Source organism: Etheostoma cragini, chromosome 7 (genome assembly GCF_013103735.1).
Source record: "Etheostoma cragini isolate CJK2018 chromosome 7, CSU_Ecrag_1.0, whole genome shotgun sequence".
NCBI lineage: Eukaryota > Metazoa > Chordata > Actinopteri > Perciformes > Percidae > Etheostoma > Etheostoma cragini.
This window is the reverse complement of record NC_048413.1, coordinates 22,286,942-22,311,754: the sequence shown is the minus strand read 5'-3', so window position 1 is coordinate 22,311,754 and position 24,813 is coordinate 22,286,942. Positions and strand designations below refer to the sequence as shown.

Sequence of the window (24,813 nt, the reverse complement as noted above, 5' to 3'; positions counted from 1 at the left end):
GGCCTATTGGGCGAGTGATTGAGCCATTACCAGAAACAGATTCAGAAAAGCCCTCACTGTTGCCTTTTGTCCCTGATATCAGCTGGCCAGTTGGGATCATTAGGAACATTTTCTCCTTATGTCTTCATCCCTCCAAACCTCTGGCTTTGTAGCCTCAACACAAGCAGGATGACACAACACCTTCAGAACTAGTAGGAGTCCATTTTTGGCTGGCTGTCAGCGCAGTATAAAGAAAATACAACACAAAAGTCTATCAAACACTGTCTCAGTGCGCTGCCTCTGATAAATATTCATGATAGCAGCTTGAAAACCAGATGTTTTCCTCCAATTAAAGCTTGCTGAGATACACAGTTTTGGAAATAAATTGTTGCTTTTTTAATTAAAAGCTTGTGTTACTGGGCCGGTAAACAACAATGCAGCACCCATTTCAAAGATGTATATGTATGGGACAAGAGGAGAGCATGTGGATAATATGGTGAGGTGATGGTTCTGCTCTGCGCTCATAGCCTACAAACCTTAGGCAATGTAGAATACCCAGAGGAAGGGGGTGTATTATCCCATTAGACCCTATCAGGAGGATGTGAATGCTGCTGTAGTAACAGGTATTGAACATCAGCCCAACTAGCCGTGTGAAGCAGATCAAATCAAGTCATCAAAAGATCCTTCTCACATCAAAGGCCTGAGCAGACCTGGCCACGTGCCTACCATACCAACTGTGTAAAAAAAGAAAGAAAGAAGCAAAGCAGCCAAAGCTGGCATAGCGCACAGACGACTAGCCACTTCAAAGGCAGAATGACCACTGTATGAGGTCATTATTTGCAGGTACAACCCCAAAACACCAGCGGACAATGGAGGCGAGCAGAGAGAAAACACAGAGGACTTACCATCAGGAGGCTGGGCTGGAGTGAAGTGAGGTGGTTTGTCTGAAAAAGATAAAAGAGAAAGAGAGAGAAATAGGTTTTTAGTTTTGGGGGAAATTCACAGACTTCCCAGGGGTACAAGCCAAGTAATTGAGTTGCTACCCTGCAGGAACCCCGCTTAGCTAATCAACAGTAGTACATTTCAGCGACAGGTATCATCATTGTTGCTATGATCTTCTCATCCCAAACCACACTGCATGCCTTTTGATACCATGAGAGCACATGAGAATGGTAAAAACACACGGGAAGGGATCTGCTTTTCTTTTGGGTTGAAAAGTGCAAGATAAGATTTGAAATTCCACAGCAGTGATCACATCGGTGAAAACATACTCAGTCCCCATCCACCAGCAACCATGTGCAGAATAAATCCCCCTTAGAATATCAAATTACATCACGCTACTCTCCTAGTAAAACACCCAGCAGACAATGACATAAGGCTTGCCGGTTTGTGGGAACCATAAAACAAGACCTGTAGTGTCAAATGACTGAGTATAGAGTAACACTCAGGGGAAAGACCTAATGAAACTGGATTTTTGACACCTTAATGCTTGAAAATAAAGACAATCTTGAACAAGCACTGGATCAATAGTAGTTTATGTAATGTAGACTGTTCATGGAGAACATATAGTTTGAATTACATTGTTTAGCAGGGAAATAGAAGATATTCTTAGTGACAAAACAAAAAGCAAGCACAAACACAATACAGGCTCCACTTTACGTTTACCTTTATTGTTGATTAATCTGATGATTATACCATTAACTGTTTAGGCTACAAATAGCCAAAGAATATTGAAAAGGCAATTTCCCAGAGCCTTAGGGGGTGTCTTCAAATTGCTTATATTTTCCAACAAACAAACCAAGACATTTTTAAGTTACAATACAAGAAAAGACAGAAGAGAAAAGCAGCAAATTGTAACATTTGAGACGCTGGAACCAGAGAGGTTTTGTTGCCTTAACGACTGCTCGCCTTTTTAGGTTATAGTAGATATTTGTTTTGTTGATTGGCTAATTGATTAGACAACAAATCATGTCAGCCCTGAACAGGAAACATCAAGCGGGATATCTGCCTTATGGTTTCCTTGACAAATATGCACACAGATACCAAATACATATGGCACTGAATGAGGTGTAAGCAAAGTAAGAAGACTGACATCATGTTAGAAAATTAAAGATATCTAGTAGGGGTGGGGGGGGGGTGGGGGAAATCAATACAGATAGTTGGTCTGCTTGACAATACCATTTTGAAGAAATAAAATTGAAGTGATATACAATATACAAACAGAGAAATGCATCTTTTTGGATAAAAGAGATGTTATTGCAATATATCGCACACTATTGCAATATGTTTAAAATCTCAATAACATCGCATCATGATTTATCGTGATGATATCGTATAGTGAGGCCTCTGGTGATTCCACCACTAATATCCAGCACCATTGTCCCTTTTTCTAACACAAACAATCACCATAAAAAAAACGTACTGATCTACAGAAAGGATTTTGGGGCCATGATCATTTGCCAGGGAACTTCACCGAATGGACAATGTGCTACCTCGAAGGCCATCATATAATACACTGGTCACGGTGTACCAGGATACTGGAGTACCGAGCACAAGTAACCAAACCACCATCTGCACTCTCGCAGTCAACTCAGCTGCCTGGCTCACGAAGCAGAGCTCCGGTGAGTTGTCAGAGCTGCCAGCATCAAATGTGAACACCAGCACACACATTCAGAAAGGATGTGCAGCCACCCAGCCATCTCTCTGATGTCTCTGCACTGTGAGGGATAATGAGGAAGATAAAACACATCACATCAATTACACCACTAACACATTTTTCCGGGGCTCCGTCAACCACTGGGCCAAAGCCTTTTCAGGACTTCTGCAATACCAAGACACAGCTGAGTTTTAAATTTAGGCTCACTTAAAATTGCTTGTCAACAGTCGGGGCTTCGGGGGAGAAAGAGAGAGAGAGTGTGTGTGAGAGAGGAAAAATGAGGAGAGGGGAGAAGAGAGGCGAGGCTGGTGCTAGAGGTGAATAATGAAGTGTCGGCTAAAGCTGTTTCCCAGTCAGTCATGACGGTAACTGATTTCCATCTGGGGGGGATTTCAAGAAAACATATAAAACGAGTGGAAACAGAAATTGGCACGAGGAAAATATAGAACTTCTGCTGAGAGGGTGAAGGACCACGCACAGAAACAGACATCCACACAGGCTGTGCTTCCTGTCTCACATTCGTAAGCATGCAAAAACACACACAAACAAACAAGGCAAATCAGAAAGAGCCTGACAGAAAAGGTGGTGTGCCGAGCACAGGGCAGCACTAAACAATTTCGTCACATTTCCATAATGAAAGGACAAGATAAGGTCTTTCCATAAACATATCAGCCTTTCCCATCTCCCTTTTCACCCAGCAAAGCGTGCATGAGTTCCCCCGCCCCTGTGAATGTCAGAACATGGCCATCATTCACCTTATACTGTATCTTCAGCGAATCAATATGTGTCTGGCTGTGACATTTAGCCATGTGCATGAAGAGGAGTGTGTGTATGTATCACTGAATGTGTGTCATCTTGCCTATTTGTGCGGTTGATGTAAAGTCACACAGAATGATAAACCAAGAGTGTGTCTGTGTGTGGGTTTTGTTGGCAGGCGGTAGGATTTCGTGGGGGTTACTGTGTGTGTGGGCATGCCTCACCCCATATGGTGACAAAAGAATCTGAGGTTGCACGGCTCCTCTAACAACTCTCCTCCCTCCCCACACATCCAAACACAAACGTCATCACTACCAGCACTATCGCCATCCTATCCAGCTGTCCCTGTGGCCACATGGCGAGGGCTCTTGGCAGCATAAAAGAGCCCCTTTCATTTAATCAGTTCCTCCAATGCACATTTCTCATCTCAGAGGTGAAGATTGGCCCACTTTAACTGAGTTTGTATTGAATCTATTAGAATCTGTCAGGCTGAAATTGATTAATTTAAACGACAAGGTTACAAATGTACCATACTGCTCTGGTCACCAACATCCACCAGTTAGCCGGAGAGGGAAAGACTGACAAAGATGATAGAAAGACACAAACTAGAAAAGAGTAGACAAATGCTAAGAGGTGCATCTAATGCAGTGGCATCCTCCTGGCTATGGGGACTTTGCCTTCTACATGGCTGAAAAGTCAACAGCTTACAGACTAAAGGGAACAAGAATAACGACTAAAGAATATTAACAAGCCTCTCCCCTAAAAGGGTCACTCAAATTCCACTTCAACCCCAAAATGACAGCGCTCGATTAATTTATTTACTTATAATGATGGAATTATGTGGATTATGTTGTTGATTATGTCTTGCATAAATAATAGCCCACTTTGGATAGTTGAGAGGACTTTCACCTTTAACACAGTCTAACCTGTAAAGGCATTCAAAAATAGACTTGTGTAAGTGTGTGAGAGAGTGGGGAGAATGAATAAGTTAGTGTTAACGCAGACAGGCAAATGGTAGATGGGGACAGCTGAAGGTGTGCTGTTGCCAGTAATGTAAAAAAAAAAAAAGATTGCATATCTTTGGTGAATTCATGAACTCATTTTGTGAATATGAATGATACCCAGCATGGGGTTTAACAGAAGGCAAACAAAATCAATTATATCACTTTGTCTTTGACCCAAGAATCTACTGATCTGGTGACCGTCAAAACTGTAAAACAGTCACTAAGCCGCACAAACATTAATAATACTTTCAATATAAAGTGGGACAAGAATAATGCAGCGGAGGCAGATGACAGGAGGGGTTGAGGCTTTCCAGGCCAAATAATATGTTATCATCCGCCAAAGGCATTTAGTTGCCTTTAATACTTCATCCCGCAGTTCAAAGTTAATGCCAAGTCTGGAGAAGAAATATAAGGCATAATTCTGCAAGCCTGCAGTGCAGGCTCAGAAACAAGGAAATGGGGGTTGAGAATTTTAGTAGTTCTGATGTCCCTAGCTGAAGTGCAGAAAAGGCTGTCATGAGGGGTTTCAAAAAGGAGATTCAATGCAAAAACTGAATAGAATGTACAAAATAATTTATTCCCAGCTAAATTCTGTATACAAGGCCACAACAATACTTAGAAATAGGGGTTTATAGCAAGTATTATAGCAGGTAGTCTATTGTCAAGCAGTGACCCACACGTTTAGGTGTTATGAAAGTAAAATTGTGTGTTTTTGATGAACCAACGTACAATTGTTGAGGAACAGGAGCACCGCGAAGCCCAGGGTAGATGTGGCCAGCAGGATCAGACAGATATTGCAGGGGATCATGAAGTAGCGCACCACCAAGGACACCTTGTGTTGATACCTGCGGTCCTGCTCCTGTGGCGGTGGCGAGGGATAGTGGCACCCGCTCATGCTCCACTCCATTGACCCCCTCCCCTCCAGGGCGGAGGAGATGACGGGACGAGGAGGGCGACGAGGGGTGCCCAAAGACCCGTTGGAAAAAATGATGGCGGCGGGTTAGAGCAGAGGATGAAGATGAAGATAAATGCAAAAAGCAAAAAAAAAAAAAAGACTATTGGCGAGTGTTTCAGCTGCGGTTCCAGCTGTGCACCGTGGCAAGGACCCGGTGACCGTTTCTGTCAGAGAATCGCAGTAGCAAGCTTTCAGCGGTTTCCAAGCAACACATTTTTCGAGATAATAGCATCCATTTGGGGAAAGAGGACAGACAGGGGGACAGGGATGTTGAACTCCTACAGCCCCCCACCTGTCCACACGACCTCCATTCTGCTGTGTCCACTAGGATAAAACTAATGGGCTTTAAATCTGTGACTATGTATGTGTGTGTGTGTGTGTGTGTGTGTGTGTGTGTGTGTGTGTGTGTGTGTGTGTGTGTATGTTGTGAATTAGTTTATACTTACAGTGCAAACAAGTGTGTGGTTTTAGGTGGGTGGTGATAATGTGTTTGTAACGTCAGTGTACTTTTGGCAGTATGTGTGTGAGATGCACCTTAGCCAGAAGTTTGTGTGTTGGGATGTGTTTTTTTAATAAAATTGTCAAATATCCACACGGAAACGTCCGAGCAGGCTGACAGTAAATCCACAAATGCAATCCTCTCCTTTCCTCCCAGTGACCCTGACTGGTAATGAGATGGACGTGAAAGGGGTCTGGGAATGCAGCTTCTCAGAGCACTTCCACTCCTTTACTTGTCAAAAGCCTTTAAACACCAAGCCAAGGTCTGGTGCTCACCAACAAACATGTGTCACAAGTATTTTACTAAGAGGTGACAGCTAAGCATCTTCTTTAGACTCCCTGTGGCTCTCGCCTGTTGGGGCAACAAAGGTTAGCTCCTCTCCTGAGCAATGATTTACCCAAAGCGCCTCTAACTCAACACAACTGCTTCTTTGTATCCACCGGAGACTGGCTCGTTTTTGCTTATGATTTTGTATAGTCTGGCAGAGCTAAGAGATTCACGACCACGGCACGTAAGATCCGTCCAAACCTAACACCATCACCGGAGCAACTTGTATCAGCTGTGTGATTAGCAGGATGGCTGGAAAGCAGTTGGCTGCCGCTCGCTAATCCATATGCTCCCGGAGACGGTTTGGTTTTCCTCCCCTTCTGTCCTGTGTGCCTGACACTGCTCAATAACCTTTATTCCCGTCCAGTGTTGTGGCGAGGGTAAGCATCTGCCCCCCACCCCCGCTGGTGCGCTGGATGCTGCATGCAGGTCAGAAGAAGTGGCTGAGAGGGAGAAAAAGTTGGAGAGAAGAAGGATCGCAATCCCCACGCAACCTGTCTTCTCCCCCAAGCAGCTACGGATGAGCAGCAAAACACAGCGACGATCTAAATGAATGAACTCATGGAAAGAAAAGGAGAAAAACCTGTGTGGTATCCCAAATCAACCGAGAAGCTTGAGGCACAGATTTGTTGGGCTTTCTTCCCTTGTATCAGCACTGAGACAGAGAATCCCAACCAGATAATTAGAGGAAAAGGTTCTCATTACACCCTCGTAACACTTAAGTTCATTCAGCTTCTGCTATTTCTGCCTTTCAGGAAAGAACTTGTCCGGTCTTTTCTTTCTTTCTCTGGTTCGTTGAATCTTTTTTTACACGCTTCCTCAAGCATCCAGTCCCCTTTTCACTTGGTTGTTTTAGTCCAGAGGCGCTTCAGTGTCCTGGCTGCAAGGATTTATGCACCGGCTTCTGCTCTGTGGAGATCCAACATTCACTGGCAGCCAAAACAACAAATTAGACTCCGGGTATTCATGGTGCGCTTAATCCCCGGGCAGCAGGTAGTGGTCCCAGTGTCAGCGCACTCAGTCAGCCAGCTGAAGCAGTGAGTCAATGAGAGAAGTCAGCAGACAGATGCAGCAATACAGAGAGAGAGAGAGAGAAAGAGAGAGACAAAAAGAAGGGAAGTAAACGGGAGTGTGGAGTGCTGGCAAAAGGAAAAGCAGCTCCTGACACTTCGGTCCACCTTTTCTTTTTTCTTTTGGAGAAAACAGCAGCGGCGTGTTACTGGTTTCCCAAACACTTTCCTCCTGAACGCTCCTCTCTCAGCCCTCAGCCAGCAGAACGGATGAGCCCATAATGAGAGAGCGAGAGAGATAGTGCAAGAGAGAGCGAGAGCGAGAAAGAGAGAGAGAGGTGGGGGGAGTGGTTGAGGGGCTGTCTTTAACAAAGGCAGAGGGGAGGAGGGGTTGGAGTTGGGTGGGTGGGGGAACGAAAAAAAAAGAAAATAAGCGAGAATAAAAGCTTTGGGGAATAGTACTCAAGTCCTGTCAAAGTGGGGAGGGGGCCAGCAACAGTGCAGCAGCAAAACAAAAGAGGGCTACGGTCTTGGGAGATGTCATCCAACTCCTCCATTTGTTTATAGCCTAATCAAAAGTAAGTCTCTTCCACAAGAGCTGGAGAATTTCCACAAAGATTTAATGAGGCAAACTGAGAGAAAATAGGCCTGCCGATTGAGGGAGAGAGCAAAACTTAAATAGATTAAAGTCAATCCCATATTGAGTCTCTCCAAACAGCCTAACCCACTTGTTTTTGACAAGAATAAGTACAAAAATAAACCTGAGAAAGTCCACATGCGCTCCACACAAACAAGAAAATATTCAATTCATTAACAATCCCATTTGGACCCTTTTTTTCTTACTCACTTTCATTACAACTAGGACGAGTTTTCTTTTTCTCCCCCATGTTAAATAATGTGGCAAAAAAAAATATGAATATTCAGCAGATCTGGCCAATGATCTTATTCGGACACATTTGCATCTATTTTACAGCTTGTATTATTTTGCCCTTTTTAAAAGCAATGCATTGTTGCTCGTCTAATGTGATAACGAGGTCAGACTAGAAGGGTGGTTACACTGTTTTAGCAAGACCCTGCATCAATATCCACTTTGAACAAAGTCAACGGCGGCAGGCGCCAGATGCAAGGCAGTATCTATCATCAATTATTTATGTTTTTTCACTCTCTATATCTGTGTCTCCATCTCCATCTTTGCCGTTAAATTCAGCCCCCCCCCCCTTCTACACAAGGGTGCGCACAAGCACACACACTGGCATTGATGCACACATAGCCTGCATCCACAGAGGAGTTGCATGAATACACACACAATTGCCTATTCTGCCAGATAGAAACACATATACACAGCAAAACGCCTCCTGTCTTTTGTCTCTATACGATTTCAGCCTACACACAACTTGGCCACACACTCGCACTACAGTACACTTACTCAAAACGAAACACACACAGACAGACACACATATAGGTGATCTTGCTTCCTCCCAAAGTCATTTATCTCTTTGGAAAGTGTGTTCATTCTCAGGCCTAAGCTGAGCTCTGTGGGAGAGACTCTAACACAGGAGGAGCCAGGTTTTAAGACTGCCTGCCGAGGGTCAAGAGTTCAGAGTCCCCCCCCCCACACACACACACACACACACACCATCACCACCACCACCTGCCCAGAAAGTTCACATCAGCTCTCACATTGCGGAACAAAACCTGATTGATGGACTGACTGAGAAGAAAAAGGAAACAGCTGCTGTCTCATTTGTTGCCTGTCTTATGTCACCCATTTTACTTTTATCTGTAACTGTGTCTTTATGATCACGCTTATTGTCTCAACGAGTGAGAATTTTTGATGCAGCAAGGGGTTAAAACAATTAAAAGTGCACGACACCAACACATCTAACATGAAGCGCCAAGTTCTCCCAGCAGAGGGCGATAGGGAGCCAGCCTGGCAATCTGCCGCCACACGACCCAAATAAGATCTTCTGTCGACATCAAAGCTCAGCTGCTTTGATCCATTTTTAATGCCACAAGTAGTGCACAAGGTTAACATCTCTCTCTCCTTGGAAGCTTTGAAACAGCAATTTCCATTAAGGAGCCAAAGGAGCTGCTCTCTTGTTTAATGGTCTGGAGGGAGAAAATAATGTGTGTGTGCATATGCTCACATGTGTGCTAATCTTTATGCAGAGGGTGAGAAATTTGTTAAGTTCAATAACTAATTGACAATGATGCTTTAATCAAAGTGAGCCTGTGTGTGTGCGTGTGTGCGTGTGTGTGTGTGTGTGTGTGTGTGTGTGTGTGTCTGTGTGTGTGTAGCCCAGCGTACGTCCCGGTCTACTGGCTGGCCGGCGGTGATCCAATTTTTTCACTTTATAATGGAGTGGATAGACATGAAAGGGGGAGAGAGATGGGGGATGACACGCAGCAAAGGCCCGCAGGTCGGATTTGAACCCGGGCCGCTGCAGGTCTCAGCCAACATGGGGCGAACCCTCTTACCGGGTAAGGTGGAGGCCGCCCCAGGCGGTAAGCTAATGGATCTACAGTTGTTGGCCTAAAGGATTCTTGTGTAATAAAAGAGACTGTTACCACTGACTATAACTATTTAACCTGTTTTGCGACGGCCGAAATGTCATGCTTTTGAGCTAAACAACATTCCCAAATATCCAATGATATCACTGGAAAGTTAACACTCAATTTCCTGTCACACGTGTCAGTGTGATTCAAGGCCTTACTGACACAGAGTTACAGAGGTTAGAATGGAGGTTTTATATATCCGTCCAGGTCGAGCATCTGTAAAATTATTATATTATTACTGTAAACACATCTGGTGAGATACAGACAACCCAATACCATAGCCACATGTCTCTGCTTACTACAGAAAAAAATCCAGTATGCATGTTGCAGCCGAGAGAGAGAAGCAAGACACGATCAAAGCCCAAAACATGAAAAACAATTTAGCTTTTTCTGTTGAAACTTGGCCAGAAACTACAAGATTGTGAGGCGAACATCCTTTTGGATAAAGTGTCTTAGATATTCTATTTCCTTGGATTGTTGGCAAGGTATGAAAACATTTTTTTTGGTGATCTTTCACCGCTGTGAATAAAGGCACAAGGAGAAAGGTATGACTGCACACTCGACTCTAGACACTAGCGACGCGGTACATTTCTGTATTTCTTCATTTTCTTTAACTTTATAACAGTTGTTTAACTGCTATAAATCCTATCATGCTTTGATGTGTGAGCTTAATAGAATCATGAGATGCTAAGCTTTCAAATGGGAGGAAGTGTGCCGTCCACGGCACGGTGCCTGTAAAGAATCCACTAACACCAATAATCTGCATTATCTCTATATATTTCACATAAAAGCTACATTCCACTTTTGCAGCTTTGCGAGAATGGTATGCAGTCAACACTTTGAATAGGTTTTGTATTAAAAAGCCCAAAGCTTAATTAACAGTGTGGGGTCAGTGCTCTGACCTTAAGGGGCAGAAGATGTGAACACGGGTGCATTTTCTAATTTCACTAGCTAAATGTACCAAATCTCTAACGATCTTTCTTTTTAAAGATAGGTATTAACTCCAACTGATTGTATATGATTAGGTGGGTTTCAACAGGCGATGCAGGATCATCATTCTTTCCCTGTAGCCAAGCAACACCCAGCCAACATCTGCAGAACTCTCTCCTACAGGCAGCAATCAAAGACCTAAATATATCAAATTTGCTCTAACAACATTTTAACTGTAATGCTGAGTCACAGAGAGTAAAGGTGACTAAGCACCCGAGGAACCAATTTCTCAAAAAACTGCATTTTCTGGTTTAGAGGTGAAATAAATGAACACAAAACAAAGTCATTCTACCTCTTCTGACAAAACTATTCTGAAATTCTTAGCTGAATCTTTCATAAAGCAAAACACACAAAACTTTGTGATCCATTGCTGAATGTGACAACATCAGCTTTGTACATTACAGTGAGAAAAAAAACCTGCTGATGAATACATCAACACCCCATTAGAGTGGGATTCTGTCCATTTTTTTCAAAGCAGGCACTATCAAAAGTGAAGCTGTTGCCATCGCTAATGGCATTAGAGATCATCCTTTCCTGCTGTCCATTGTAAATGAGTGTGTTAATGATGTCGATGAAAAGAATAAAGTCTATTAAAATTTAGAACAGATTTGGTAATTGCCTGCACTAAAGCCTGTCTTCTGGCCCACTCAACTATTGCGCTACTAACTACTAACTATGTGTGCCTCATTTTAAAGATAATTCAATGTATTATTTCATGTTGTGTTTTGGTGCATGTGTATGCACAGATAATAAGACATCTGCTGCAATGAGGTTTAGTTCAGCCAATTGAGTCTCAAAGCTCAATCAGGATCTATTGAAAAGTTATTTGCTGATAAGTATTTGCACGGCCCAGCTGGCCCACATTACATCAGTGTAGGAACACGTCTTATAAATGTATCTAATTCCACGGCAAACTATGTATTCAAGGCCACAAATTCAGCTCTCAGGGACATTAAGCTGACATCAGAAGGCCATGTTGAATTCTTCATGTGCATCGAGCCGTGCAGCCAGATTGGTGGAGGGAAGCCCAGACTCCTCTACCAGTGGGCTACGGCGGTGAGGTGCTAGCAGGTGGGCCAATTGTCTCGCTACGGTATTAACTCCAATCATCATAAGTCAGACTTCGCTGCAGCATGCAACAGATTCCCAGACTTCCCGGTGCAGTGCTCATCAAGCAATGAGGAGAACAGGGCCTCTCGCAGCTGTGCGTGGCTAACGGTATTAACCTCTACTGAACTGGGTCTCAAGGAAATAGAGTGGGGGGGTACAAGGACAGATAACGATGAGAGACAAAAACAAGACACTTCTCTGGTTAGTGTTATCCTGACAACCAAGCATCAACAACATAAATAGATGAAAAAGAACTTCATTTTGGAAATACTTTGGCCAAATAATGAAATTGAAATTTGGACAGAAGCTATAGATGGAAGACAAATTAAAAGAAAAATAAGCATTGAATAGTGTCAAAAAAGAGCAGAAGAAAAGCTCCTTGTTACAGATTCTCAGAATCTATGAGTTTGGGAAACATTACTGAAGGAATGAACAAAATTCTAAAAAATTTTCCCTCATTTGGTGTTTTGTGTTAGCTCTGCTTGTGGGCCAGTTTAAGTAATAGAACCACGAGTTTTAAGGTGCTAATGCATTGCACAGCAGTTCATAAGGTTATGAGAAAGATTATTACATTACGATTGCCAGATTAACAGTAAAATCACCTTAAAAAGAACTTTTCCTGGATTGTGCACTCTTGAATGATGCATCGGCACTCCTTGTGTTTCTCCACACATTTATTTGTGTTTTTCCTTTATTTTGGAATAAGCTTGCATTTATTTGGATCATGATAGTTAATCAATGCAATGTGGCTCTTAGCCGTGTACTACAGGAGTTAACAAAGCGAAATCAAATGTGAAAACTGATACCAGCACTGAAACATTGCACTTTAAAAAAATCAGAAGGTGCAAATGGCACACAAACACCTGCGCAAAATCTGTTACAAATGTGGAGTGACATTACACAGTGATGTCTCCCATCATATTTCAGTAGCATTGAATATTTAAATTAAAAAAAAAAAATCAAAACCCTGCTTTCATGTCAACACTATTTCTGACTCAGTGGATGATGGCACTATTGTGCAGCGGTGATGAAAGTGCAATTGAGAGAGTTCCCACACTAAGTGGGCTCCACACAATGTGACTCACGATGTGACACATTGCCCAGTATGTGGTTTCAGCTTGGGTACACTATGAAGCTGAAAGCAGTGACATGCAGCCCACATCTGAACACGAATGGTCATATACATTTGGGTCATCTTGACAGCCTGGTCTGTGCATGGTAGCGCTGTTTAGACTGCAGGCTAGTCCTCCGGCTGATGCTGTTCAGCCATCCACAGAGGAATCTCCAGTCAATATGATCCACCTGTCCACACGTACCACTTCTTGCCACATTAGCCTCTTTCTCCCACTCCATCCCACGCTGCAATAAACTGCTTTTTCAGCCTACTCTCAGTCAGCTCTTAGCCCGGGGCCTCATCTAGGACGTGTCCACTCTGGACATTCAATTCCCTCTCATACAGCGAGAATTATATTTCTTGCCTCAGGGGTCATCTGAAGCCAGACGGCAATCCGAGCCCGAGGGCTTATGTACTCAAGCCTGCTGCCCAATGACCCCCTCCTTCCTTGTCCACTGGTCTTCTAAAAGAAGAGGAACTCATTCAGGAAGGACTAACTCATTATTAGCCATCTCCGCTCTTGCCAGCCCCGGCTGCACATCAACACCCACAACAATAATGATTACAGGATGTAATATCCTCCGTTGTCCACTGCTTCGCCCTGTTTATTTAGGTCAGCGGCATCAACAATTCCTCCTTGTAGCCATGTAGGAAGTTATTCCATCGGCACAGACAGGTCAATTATGACAAGCAATGACAGAAAACGAATGAAATTCCAACAAAAAAGAAAAGAAACAGAAGAAGAAAAGGGTGGAAGAGGAGAAAGAAAGAAAGCAAACTGGCCTCTATGTGCAGAGCGAGTGGAGAGTGACACTTCTCCATGTGGCTGGCATATGGAGCCAATTGTGGCAGCAGAGCAGCAAAGCTGGGAGCAGGGAATCAGAGGAGTGGTTGGCTCTTACAGTCTTTACACAGGAAAGGCAAGGCTGATGGAGCTGAAGGATGATACAGATGTCAGTCTCTGGCCAAGTCAACCATCTGGCATGGGGAACTGGCCAAGTCACACTGGCCCCGTCATGTGAAGAAAGCGGCGTGACACTGGTGATGATCAGTCATTATGAGCTGGGAGCTGTCCTTTGAACATGGCAGATTCCCTAGCATTGGTGTTGACAGAGGACATAAAGACACCCTAGTAGTGCTACCGCAACATTTTTTTCAGACCGCACTTTTAGAGTGTGTTTTGGAAAGCGGCAAACATGAGAAGATGGCATTCTTGTTCCCTTATTCTTTAGATATTTCTTGATACGAATTTGGAAAACTTTAGACTATATTTTAAATAGCTCAATAATTTATTTATTCAACACTGATAAATTGAGCAGTTTGCCATTTATTATTACTTTTTTTTTAAGTGGCACTATTCGCACAAATATGGAGTGTACTGAAGTGATTTTGCGTCATGTGTGGCAGCTTAAAGGCCGTTCTATGGTTATGCTTAGAATCGACGGCGTACCCCCGCAGACCCCTTTGCAATTATTCCGGACCCTACGCCGTAACTCATTTCCTGGTTCTCCTTCTCCATAAACAACATATAATCAAGGAGAAGGTTAACTTTTCCCTGCTATAGTCCATAAAACCATAAAAACACAAGCGCAACCTGACACACCAACCTGACGGCCGACCTTCGGCAGAAAAGGCAGTCGGACTGACCGGTCTCCCGGGGGTTGGTCAAAAAAATGCGTGGGAAAACACACCAAATAAAGAACAACCTGACCGTACGTTCTGCACGTGCGCAAGATGTAATATGTCTCCATAACAGCAGGCGGCGCTATGGGACAAACGCGTCACGCAGGTCTGGCTTCTCTTCTTTCTGAAAACATTTTAAGCAAAAAACAGGCCATACAGTTGCTAAATCGGTCTTCATTTCAGGTCAAGAAAGGTTAGTTTATAAGATTTTCGGCAGATTTTGAGAGGCCTTTGTCACGCTCATCCCACTAGTCATTTCTGTGTTGGCACTCCACCAATCAGATTGGTCGTTGAGCCTGACTGCCCGCCTTCCGACCAAACAAGACAGCTTAGCTAAAATGAAGGCCGACGGCTGACGTCGGCGCGGAACACACCGAAGAGACTCGAGTCACTGACCTCGCCAGACTGTCCGACGGCCGATTTTCAGGTTGGTGTTTCAGAACCCCGACTGACCTCAAAAGGAAGAAATCCAGTTTGTGTTATTTTTCCTCGTTTCTCTATTTTTATTAATTGTAATCAAAAAGCCTGAGGATACATGTACATTTAAGATTTTTTTATTTGCTATGTGCACTTTACAACCTAATATGGAACCACCTCTAAAATTCACTTTGTATTCAGTCTGAACACACCTTAAGGTGCTGAGTATTGTAGTGGGAATCTCAGGTAGCGTATTGGCACGATAAATGTTGAAATAATACCCAGCCTGGGGCAGATGTGAGGGAACAGAGGAGGTAGGAGAACTGCATGGCAGCCCTGATATCACCATTCAGGAAGTTAACACTAAAAAAAGTCAGAGATACAGGAAAGTGTAATTTCCAGCTCGAAATGCTAAGGCCATTGGGGATACACTGCTGCCTACAGATGAGGAATGATGCCAAGACAGAAAGGTTTTGTTTTGTTTTTTACATTTCTTGCAAATAAAAGGTTTCAGTTGTTTAATGAGAAGGATGTCTGAAGCCAAACATTGGACGTTGACTGGAAGTAGAACTAGACTTTTAAATTCCAGCTCCATCAAAGACCTTATGTTCTACCTCACAGCAAATCCCTTGTGTTCTACATCAAGAATCCTGCTTTTTATGAACAAATAATTTCTGTTGCCATTACCTTTGTTTGACCATAGCAGGACAGAAGAACATATATCGCTGGGACATATTTACAAGCAGATCGGCTTTCTGACATAATAGTTGACAGTGATAAGCCATTATACACTGGGATCCTTTCATTTGCATTTACAGTAATGAACTTCTCCGTTCCACTTCTCCTCTCTTTTACCCTTCTCTCTCGGCCCGTCCCCGGCTGCACATGGAGCTGGATCCTCTCAGATAGAGGGCGAAGAGGGAATATTAATTGGCAAGCAATACGCAGTCCATAAATGAAACAACTATAAATTATTTATACGCTAATCAGATGGCATGTGCTCAAGTTATTCTCTCAAACAAGACAGATTCTGTGCTATTCCTTTTTTCCCTCTTAGTAAATAATTCTAGTTCCTTTTGGTGAGAGTAAAGTCAGACAAGGCTGTGTGCTGGAAGTAGAAGACACAATGACGAAATAGCTGTTTTTTGGCTGCAATCACAGGCAGGAAAATAAATGACTTGCTTAGGACCTGGTATTAAAATGCATCCTGTGTTTTGAGGGTTTGATTCTGATAGACAGAAAAAAGATAAAGTTAAGGTGCAAATGCACATAAGGTACGCTAACTATTAGCAACCAAGTGTGATTGAAATGAGACTGACCCATGAAGAATGTGCTGGGATTATATACCAGGAAGCAAAAAAAACATTTGTATTCACACACATGGATTCAACCAGCTGTTGACAAATCAAACTAGTGACAGATTTTAATGTGTATACAAGCAAAGCATTTAAATGAGTGCTGAAGTCAATCAATGACTCACCGAACTGAAACAACAGTTTTGATAACTTAACAAGTCCTCCAAATTAAGTGACACAATATGTTGTTTGTCCAAGACCACTGGAACAGCACACAGAAGTGTTCTCTCATCTGACACAGGATGGTATTTGTGTGTCTTTGAGTTTTGGCCAAAGTTTTGACAGAAGGATTGAAAATAGAATGTGCTTCATCATTACTACAGTAATCAAAAGATATCTATGGAATTCCCGATCAATCTTTACAATGTAAAGACTGGATTTGGGTTAATACTGGACCCTCACAACCATGTTTGAATCTCTAAACTGTTCTGGGCTGAGCTCATACTGAATGCTCTCCCAGTGTCGATTCCCATTGGTAATATATAGGTGTTTTCTTGCCTTTCGCCCAAAGCATGCTGGGATAGTTTAAAGCCCCAATGTCCCCTTGAGTCTAAATAAGCAGGTATAGAAACTGAGTAGATGGATAGATAGATGGATGGATGGATGGATGGATGGATGGAATTTGAAGTAAAACAGTGCGGCTCCGGACTTACTAAGTGATAAAAATCTATTCATATAGGACAGGGGGTACATAACCACAAACAATATAGTGTAAATCAATAGAGGTGGACATGCGGTGCATATGAGACCTGTATGGATTTCTACATGTCCCTTTTCTTATGGCTGTCCCTCTTCATTTTCATCAGCTAAGAATCAATCAGAGTGGGAGCGGAGTGCGCCATTGTGTCAACTCGTCTGTCATCCAGAAGTGGCAGGGGTGGAGGGTGGAGGGGGGGGGGGGGGATGGCAGTGGACCTGTTTTTTTGCGAGCAAATGCATGAAAATGATGAGCTTGGTGTGTCGCCATGGTAACGAGCAACCTTATTCATTATTCATGTGGGTAACATACTGATAAACGAGGTAAATGAAGAGGAACAACGGCAGGGAAAATCATGCAGCCGGACCAGAAGAGACATTTAGAAGCCAGCGGCACCAGAAGTATCCTGAAGCGCATATTAATCTGGGAGATAAACAGAAAGGTCTGGACACAGGGTCAAAGCAAAGCAACTCTCAATTCAATGTGGAGCAACTCCGCAGCGTTGGAAAATGGTTTCTTTTTTTCTTCCAGAAGAAATGAGCTTGAACAGACCAGAGACCAGTTACAGAGAGGATTCACATCTCTGCACAATAAACATGTATAGCGGCTAGTTCTCACATCATCAATCACCCACCTACCGTGTACACCCAGCACCCTCCACACCAGACCCCTCCCCACTTTCCACAATCAGAAAACAAACTACCAATCCCTTTGCAGCAAAAATTAATGTACCAAACAGTTGCATCAGTCTACCAGCACAGGTACAAGAGGTAAGAACAAAAATGATATCCCAGGTCTCTCGTGCCTTGGCAAATTCATGCAACACAATCTGTACGAGAAAGGAGGGGGATGAATTATTGCCCTGTTGCTACGGTAACACCTTGTATGCAGGAAAAACAACATTGCGTGGTTGGAAAATGGTGATTTGTGAGATTTTCATTTCAAAACTAGTCTAGTGTTGAGGGGACGGAAGGGAGTGAGGAAAGTGAGAAAAACGATTGTCAGTGAAAAAGGGAGAGAATGAAAAGAGATGATCAGAGACAGTGAGAAAAAGTGAGAGGAAGAAGGAGAAAAACAAGACAAGGCTTCACTCACAGCAATTTGCAGCAGGGCTTTAGACAATTTGGGTCACTTCTGTCACTGTATTTCTATAAGGCGAGCAGAAACACCTCACCTGCCATTCATTTCATTTCCATTCAAACACCTGCAAGCTATATGCATTCTGTCAGTTTTACCTCTCCTTTTCATTTCTCCACATGCCACTACATTTCCTGAATGATAACATACTGGCAACATCTACGCTGGCATAGCACGGTCCAGAACACAACACCACCTGCATTCAGAGAAGGACGGAATGGTGAGCCCTTTTCCAATTTTGTCTTTCTCATTTCTTTTTCCTCCACCCTTAGTCCCAGTCCCCCTCTCAGGTTTCCACCTATTCCCCCCCCAACTTCTTGATTAAATCCAGATATTTGCCATATGACCCTCATGAGTCCTTGCAGGACCCGGTGTCTCCCCGGGGACCCAAGGCCAGATCGTATGTCTCGCCTCTCTCGACTGCAACAAATGAACCAGGAGCTCGATAGCTCGCCTGATTGGCTGTCATGAGATCTTTGCCATGACTCCAAATAGCGGAGCACCACAGAGCCACAGCACTTTCTTATACAAGCATTAGTGGCACATCATACCAGAACAAGCTGTGTCCAGGCAGGTTTCTTCAAGTTAAATTTAAACAAAAAGAAATTCAAACCCAATTAGAATGAAAGGACGTTCTAATTTTGCAACAAGTAATGAATGGGAAATGGAAAAAAGTGGAGTCTAAGGGAGAGCAGCTGGTCTAGGCTGGTCCCTCATGAGAAATACAACACAGCAAGAAAAACTGGTCTGAAGACCTCAAAAAGAGAATTTTAGACTTACAGGATGCAGAAGTTTAAAAGCTATACTTTGAGGTTTTATAATGCATCAATATTCATGAAGATTTGAAGCAGCACTATGCAATTATTACATACTGGTAGCCCCAAAATGTCAGAGAGATGAAACGGTTTTTGAATTTTGAGGATTAAGAAAATGTACGCAGCACGTCATGTTTACCGATCAGGCCGGTCTGTGAAGCTCTGTACCAGACGGATAAGAGAGAAAATAAGGATCTAACACCGGCGAGTCCTGCTTTCTTGAGACGGAGCACTTGCCCACTGCTGTTCGCCACTAATCCTTGTATTTCTTTTTCTGTCTTTTATCGTTCCATTTTTAAGATTGCTGTTATTTCTGTAGCGCCAACAGTGTTTCCATTACTTTTTTTCTTTGTCTGTTCAGCCTTGGTGACTATTACTGCAAATGTTAACCAAACTCTCCTATTCTTACCACACAAACCAAAAGCACCAATCAAACCCCTGTGCATCTGATTCTTCCCCGAAAGATTGACCAAACACTAACAAAAGTAAATGAAAAAGAAGGTAGAATCATTACTGTATCCAAAAAGTGCAGCTAGACACTCCTGTATGTGTATTAAAATGTTAGTGGTTATGATTTCAATAGGCTGCAAATAACAAATATTTTCAATATCGACCATCCGTGGATTATTTCTATTAAACAAATAATTGATACAGCTTCAAAATGCTTTTTTTAGGGCACACAGATAGCTCAGTTGGTCGGGTGGGTGCTCAAATATGAAGATTTACTCCTCAACGCAGCAGGCCAGGGTTCGATTCCGACCTGCAGCCCTTTGCTGCATTTCATTTCCCCTCTCTCTCCCCTTTCATGTCTTTATCTGTCCTGTCAAACAAAACATAAAGGCTGAAAATGGCCAAAATATAATATTTAAAAAAATGCTTGTTTTTCTGACAGTCCCGAACCCAGAGATAATCATTTTACAACAATGTAAAGTTGGGAAATAAGCGAATTCTAGCTCGGTTGGTGGAGCCCATATATAAAGGTTTACTTCTCCAACCTGCGGCACTTTGCTGCATGTCTCTCTCCTTTCATTTCTTCAGCTGTCCTGTCAATAAAGGCCAAAAATGCCCCAAAAATAATCTTGGGGGAAAAAAAAGTACGTTCCCATAATGTCAAACTAACCCTGTAAGATAAAATCAGTAAGGATGCAGCAAAATCAATTAACGACTTTACTGATTTGACAAAGTCATTCTTACTCATGGTCCATTTACTTTTGTTTCCATCAGCTGATGAGCTCATCTTCCTGCATTGAGAATGTAAAATGTAATTGAGAGCTTAAGAAAAAGCCAGCAAGTGGACCTTGAGCTAAGATTATTTTGTCAAACCTTTCCAAGTTGATGAACAAACTTTCACACTTAAATCAATTACTTGATTATCAAAATAGTTGTCCATCAATTTTCTTTGTCAAAAAGCGACTCAAAACAACAAATCTTTTCAGCACTTAAAGTTATCTTTCACTTTGCACAGGTTTCCAAACATTATAGCGCACTCTCATTTGACTAATAGTGCAGAGACAGTCTTCTGCGATACACCCCGACTTTCTGATTTCGACTGATTAGACAGGTGTATATTTTTGTTAATAGTCGTGCCTTGAGCAGCTTTAAGATGCTTTTAACATGTGCACACACTCATGGAACCCTATGTGTGTGCTGTGGTGCTGTAGATGCCTGTGATGAAGAAACTAGGGCAAACCCTTTAAGTGAAGACACGGGAGAGGGTGAGAGATCATCAGAGCCATTACTGCGTGATAAATGATTTGCTAGCTGGTGAGTTGCCCTAAGGGAGATTGGGGGGGGGGGGGGGGGGGGGGGGGGAGTGAGTGAGTGAGTGAGTGAGTGAGTGTGAGTGTGCGTGTGCGTCTACGTATACGTGTAGATCCCATGGCACCCACATCCTGATAATGCTATCTGCTTCATTGCAAGGGGAACGGAGAGTTAAAGATAGTCTCACACACACACACACAAACACACACACACGCACAACTGAACTCTAACTGTATGAATACACAATGTGTCTCTCTTCTTGAACACACACATGCATCCGCACACTTTCTATCACAGAAAGGTGCACACACAATCAAACTTCTCCACACACTCTCACACACTCTGAAAGCAATCACATCTCAGAGGAGAAGGCGCTGGACTGAGCTCAGAGGAGGAGGCAAATGAAAGTGTAAAGCTGAAAGAGCAGAGTGGTAGATGAAGAAAGAGGGAGAGATTGGGGAGGGGTTAGCGCAGGACAGGTTGGTTGAATAGGCCAACCGTTACAACAGGGGGAGAAGAAGTGTGTGTTTTGAAAAGGAGAAAGGTGTGAGTAGAGAGATAGAGAAAGATAGAGAGATACTAAGAAGATTCAAGTGCAAGAAAAAAAGAGGGAGTAGATGTTAAGAGCTTAAAAGAGGTGAATGAACACAGAGAGAGAGAAGAAAACACGGGGGAGTTGGAATGACAGCAAGGAATTGAAAGGGAGAGAGAGCTAGTGGGTAATGGCTGGCGGAAGAGGTGCGAGCAGCTCTTGCCAAGATAGAGGAAGAACCAGAGAGGGAAAAGAGAGAGAGAAATTGAGCAGCGTAACCCTCAAGACCCCGCTGTCTGCAGAGGAGAGCGGTGTGCGTAGGTCGATGAATGCAAATGTGTGTGTGTGTGTGTGTGCGTGTGTGCGTGTGTGCATCGCCGTATGGCGCGCACTGCGCTGGCAGGTCTGAGAGGTGGTGTCAGGCTCCTTGGCTTCTCTGTGGTTGAGATATGGCGGGAGGGATTTCTGCTGCAATAGCTCCTAGGGGAGCTCTCTTTGCTGTGGTAAGACAGCCTGCCTACCTGGCTGACCAGCCAGCTCCAACCTGTGGATGAAGCCTAGGAAGGAAGAAGCAGTTGGATGTGTAGCAAACATCACCAGCCAATATATATCCTGAAGTGATATGCTGACATACAAGTGGGAGTGTGAGGAGATGCATGCAAAGTTCAAGACCTTCATTTTGGATTCTGGATCATTTTGATGGCCATTCTTTCATTTATTTCTAAATTATAAATGGATTAACAGACAGACCAACTTTTAATGAAATTACGTTCTGCAACGTTCATGTCTAGGACCTAATACTGCGTTCCATTTACATCGGAAGTAGGAAGCCGCAGCTGGGAATGACATCACACCAAAGTTAACCGCGTTCCATTAAAACAAGTCAGACTTCACTGTTGGTTTGCTCTATCCAGTTTAGCCATTGTTAGCAATATCAGTTGATAACGCATTAGACTGTTTTTGTGCATACAAACAAAGAAACTGGAGAGTACTGTGTTTAAAACTGATTCAATGATACACAAATTAATCAAAATTCCAAGTACAAATGGATTGCACCATTACATTGTAATGCTTGCTGATATTCAAATATCTAAAAAAAAAACTTTTTTTATGTTTTTTTTTTTTGGTTTTACTGCGATTGATAATGATCATGCAGTACATTCAACTCAAACTAAATTCCTATCATAAGACAAGTTCAGTTATCCAACCTAATACAGTAGTTGCCTGGTGTTGTGCTGACCTTTTTCCAGCATTACTTTCCCCTTTTCTACCACAACTTTGTGTCACCAAGGTTGGAGTATTAACAATGATCCATGGCTAAGGTGCCAAGAAAGCACAAGGACCCATTACCACAAATTGCTCATTTAGAGTCTTGCTAGCTCAGGTGAATGTGCCTGTAGACACACTGATCCAGATTTCACAAGAGGTGAAAGCACTTTAGACTTAAATTGTCTTGGTACCAGCTGGATGATAAGATATGCTTTTGTGGATTAGTTCAAAGAGGGTACTAGTTTAAAAGCTTCAAATAATCCAAAAAGTATATATAAATCAATAAATAAGGATTCTGTATTACTGTGTTGCAAAGTGGGATGTAATCAACGACAAAACGATGCCATGTGGCAGAAAAATGTTGTATTACGTTTAGAGTCCAAGGAGACGAAAGCTAACGTCTCTAAAAATAGAGTGGTGAACGGTAGTGACACTGACGGTGATCATGAAAGATAACACTAACATTGACTAATTAGTGTGAAGCTAGTCTCAAGTTTACAATTGTGTTTTATCTATTTTATACATCTTTTTTTGAGGATAGTTGTGTTTTATCTGTTTAACTGATTTTGTGTAAAGCACTTTGACTTGCCATGTTGCATAGGTTTGGTGTATCATTACAGCCCATATATATATATATATATATATATATATATATATATATATATATATATATATATATATATATATATATATATATATATATATATATATATATAGTATCACGATATGATACAATGAACTGAGCTATGTTTCTCCCATATACCAGTGTCTGAAAAGCCCAGATGTATGACCTTGGCTCAAAGCAGGATTTGGCTTCAAAGCCCAAATAGCTGATAATGCAAGACATAACTCAGAGTAAGCTTGATCATGCCTTTAGCAGAGTTTATCTTAGCTCAATCACATATTCCCAGGTCAATAATGCTGACTCATCGACCAGCCCTTCCTCTGTTGTTGATAAAGCATACCGTAGCCTTGGTTCCGTAAAGAAAAAATAAAGCAAATGACTCCCAAGGACTGATCAAAACCCGGGTAATATGCCATATTAATGCAGATAATAAATCCCCATTCACAGGGCTAAACATTGCATATTTCCTTGTAGCGTTAACTCACAATAACCGCATTGGCATTTACCCAGAAGGATAAAATTTGAAGGGGGATTAACAAGGCGAGGATTTGTAGGTAGAAGGATCGAGACAGCTGCCGAGGTAAAGAAAGAGAAATGATTTGGGGCGCTCTTGCCCTTTTTTAATGGTTCTTTTTCTCTAGTGATTCTCGCTTTGCTCTTTCCTAACATTGCTCTCTCAATCTTATCGATTGGCAAATCAGCTGCCTAATAGACAGGTAGTGCTCAACACCGTGCGGAAAAGGCTTGAGGTTAAAGAGTCACTGTAACAGTCCAGAATATTGAAATGGACAATTAAAGCAGTCATTCTTGGAAGACACTGCAAAGGACAGCCTCAGAGTGACACAGGCCTCTCTGGGAGGGAGGGAGAAGATTATTGTCTCACCGAGACTTTGGGGCACACAAAATAATTCACCTGGAAATCAATTTCCATCACGTCTATTACAGACCATTGATGGACCGAAAAAGAAAGAGAACGAGAGAGACGACCAAGAGAGAAGCTCATTTCCCCTTTTTATCCTTGTTGTATTTTTCTTCCTTCTTTCGCTGCCCAAACCATTTCCAAAGCAGAGTGCACTGGCCACAAAAAGACATTTGCAGTCGATCATGATAAACAGTAAGTATCTCTCCCATTTGTTTCCCTAAAAACCACAGAGCCGCACGAGTAAAAGCTCCAGCTGCTGCTTCTTCATGGAATGCTTTCTGCATTAAATCATGACGCAAGGAATTATAACTTTGGTATAGATATCTTAGGAGAGCAACTGCTGATTCATTCATGCCAACGTCATTAAAGACACACTAAGACTGATTTACAAATTTTGTTAGACAAATTGCAAAATGAGGCTAAAATGGAGAAGCTAATCTTATCTTTTTACCAACACCCAGAATTTATTCTTGTTGGGAGGCAAAATCCTTGGATAGAGCATTTAGACCTTAATTTAACAATTAAATTCTCCCCAGAAACATAAACTAATGAGACAAAAAACTCTTACACTACTAAAAAATTCTAGCTGTTGGCAAAGACTAAACTAAAATCAGAAGTGGACAATGCTGTTTTCTTTTTATCCA

At 42.5% G+C, this 24,813-nt stretch overlaps 1 protein-coding gene across 10 annotated transcripts in view; it reads right to left on the bottom strand.

Annotated features, from left to right (window-relative positions):
- agrn (agrin) overlaps positions 1 to 24,813 on the bottom strand; it is a 247,669-nt gene that overhangs the window by 147,810 nt on the left and 75,046 nt on the right. For 8 of the 10 annotated variants that reach the window (XM_034877728.1, XM_034877730.1, XM_034877733.1 and 5 more), the window contains one exon: positions 885 to 923. In XM_034877728.1, the coding sequence (XP_034733619.1) occupies positions 885 to 923 (39 nt within the window). Of the gene's footprint in view, positions 1 to 884; positions 924 to 5,124; positions 5,725 to 24,813 lie in introns of those variants that run through there. The other 2 variants (XM_034877735.1, XM_034877738.1) reach the window with 1 other exon arrangement.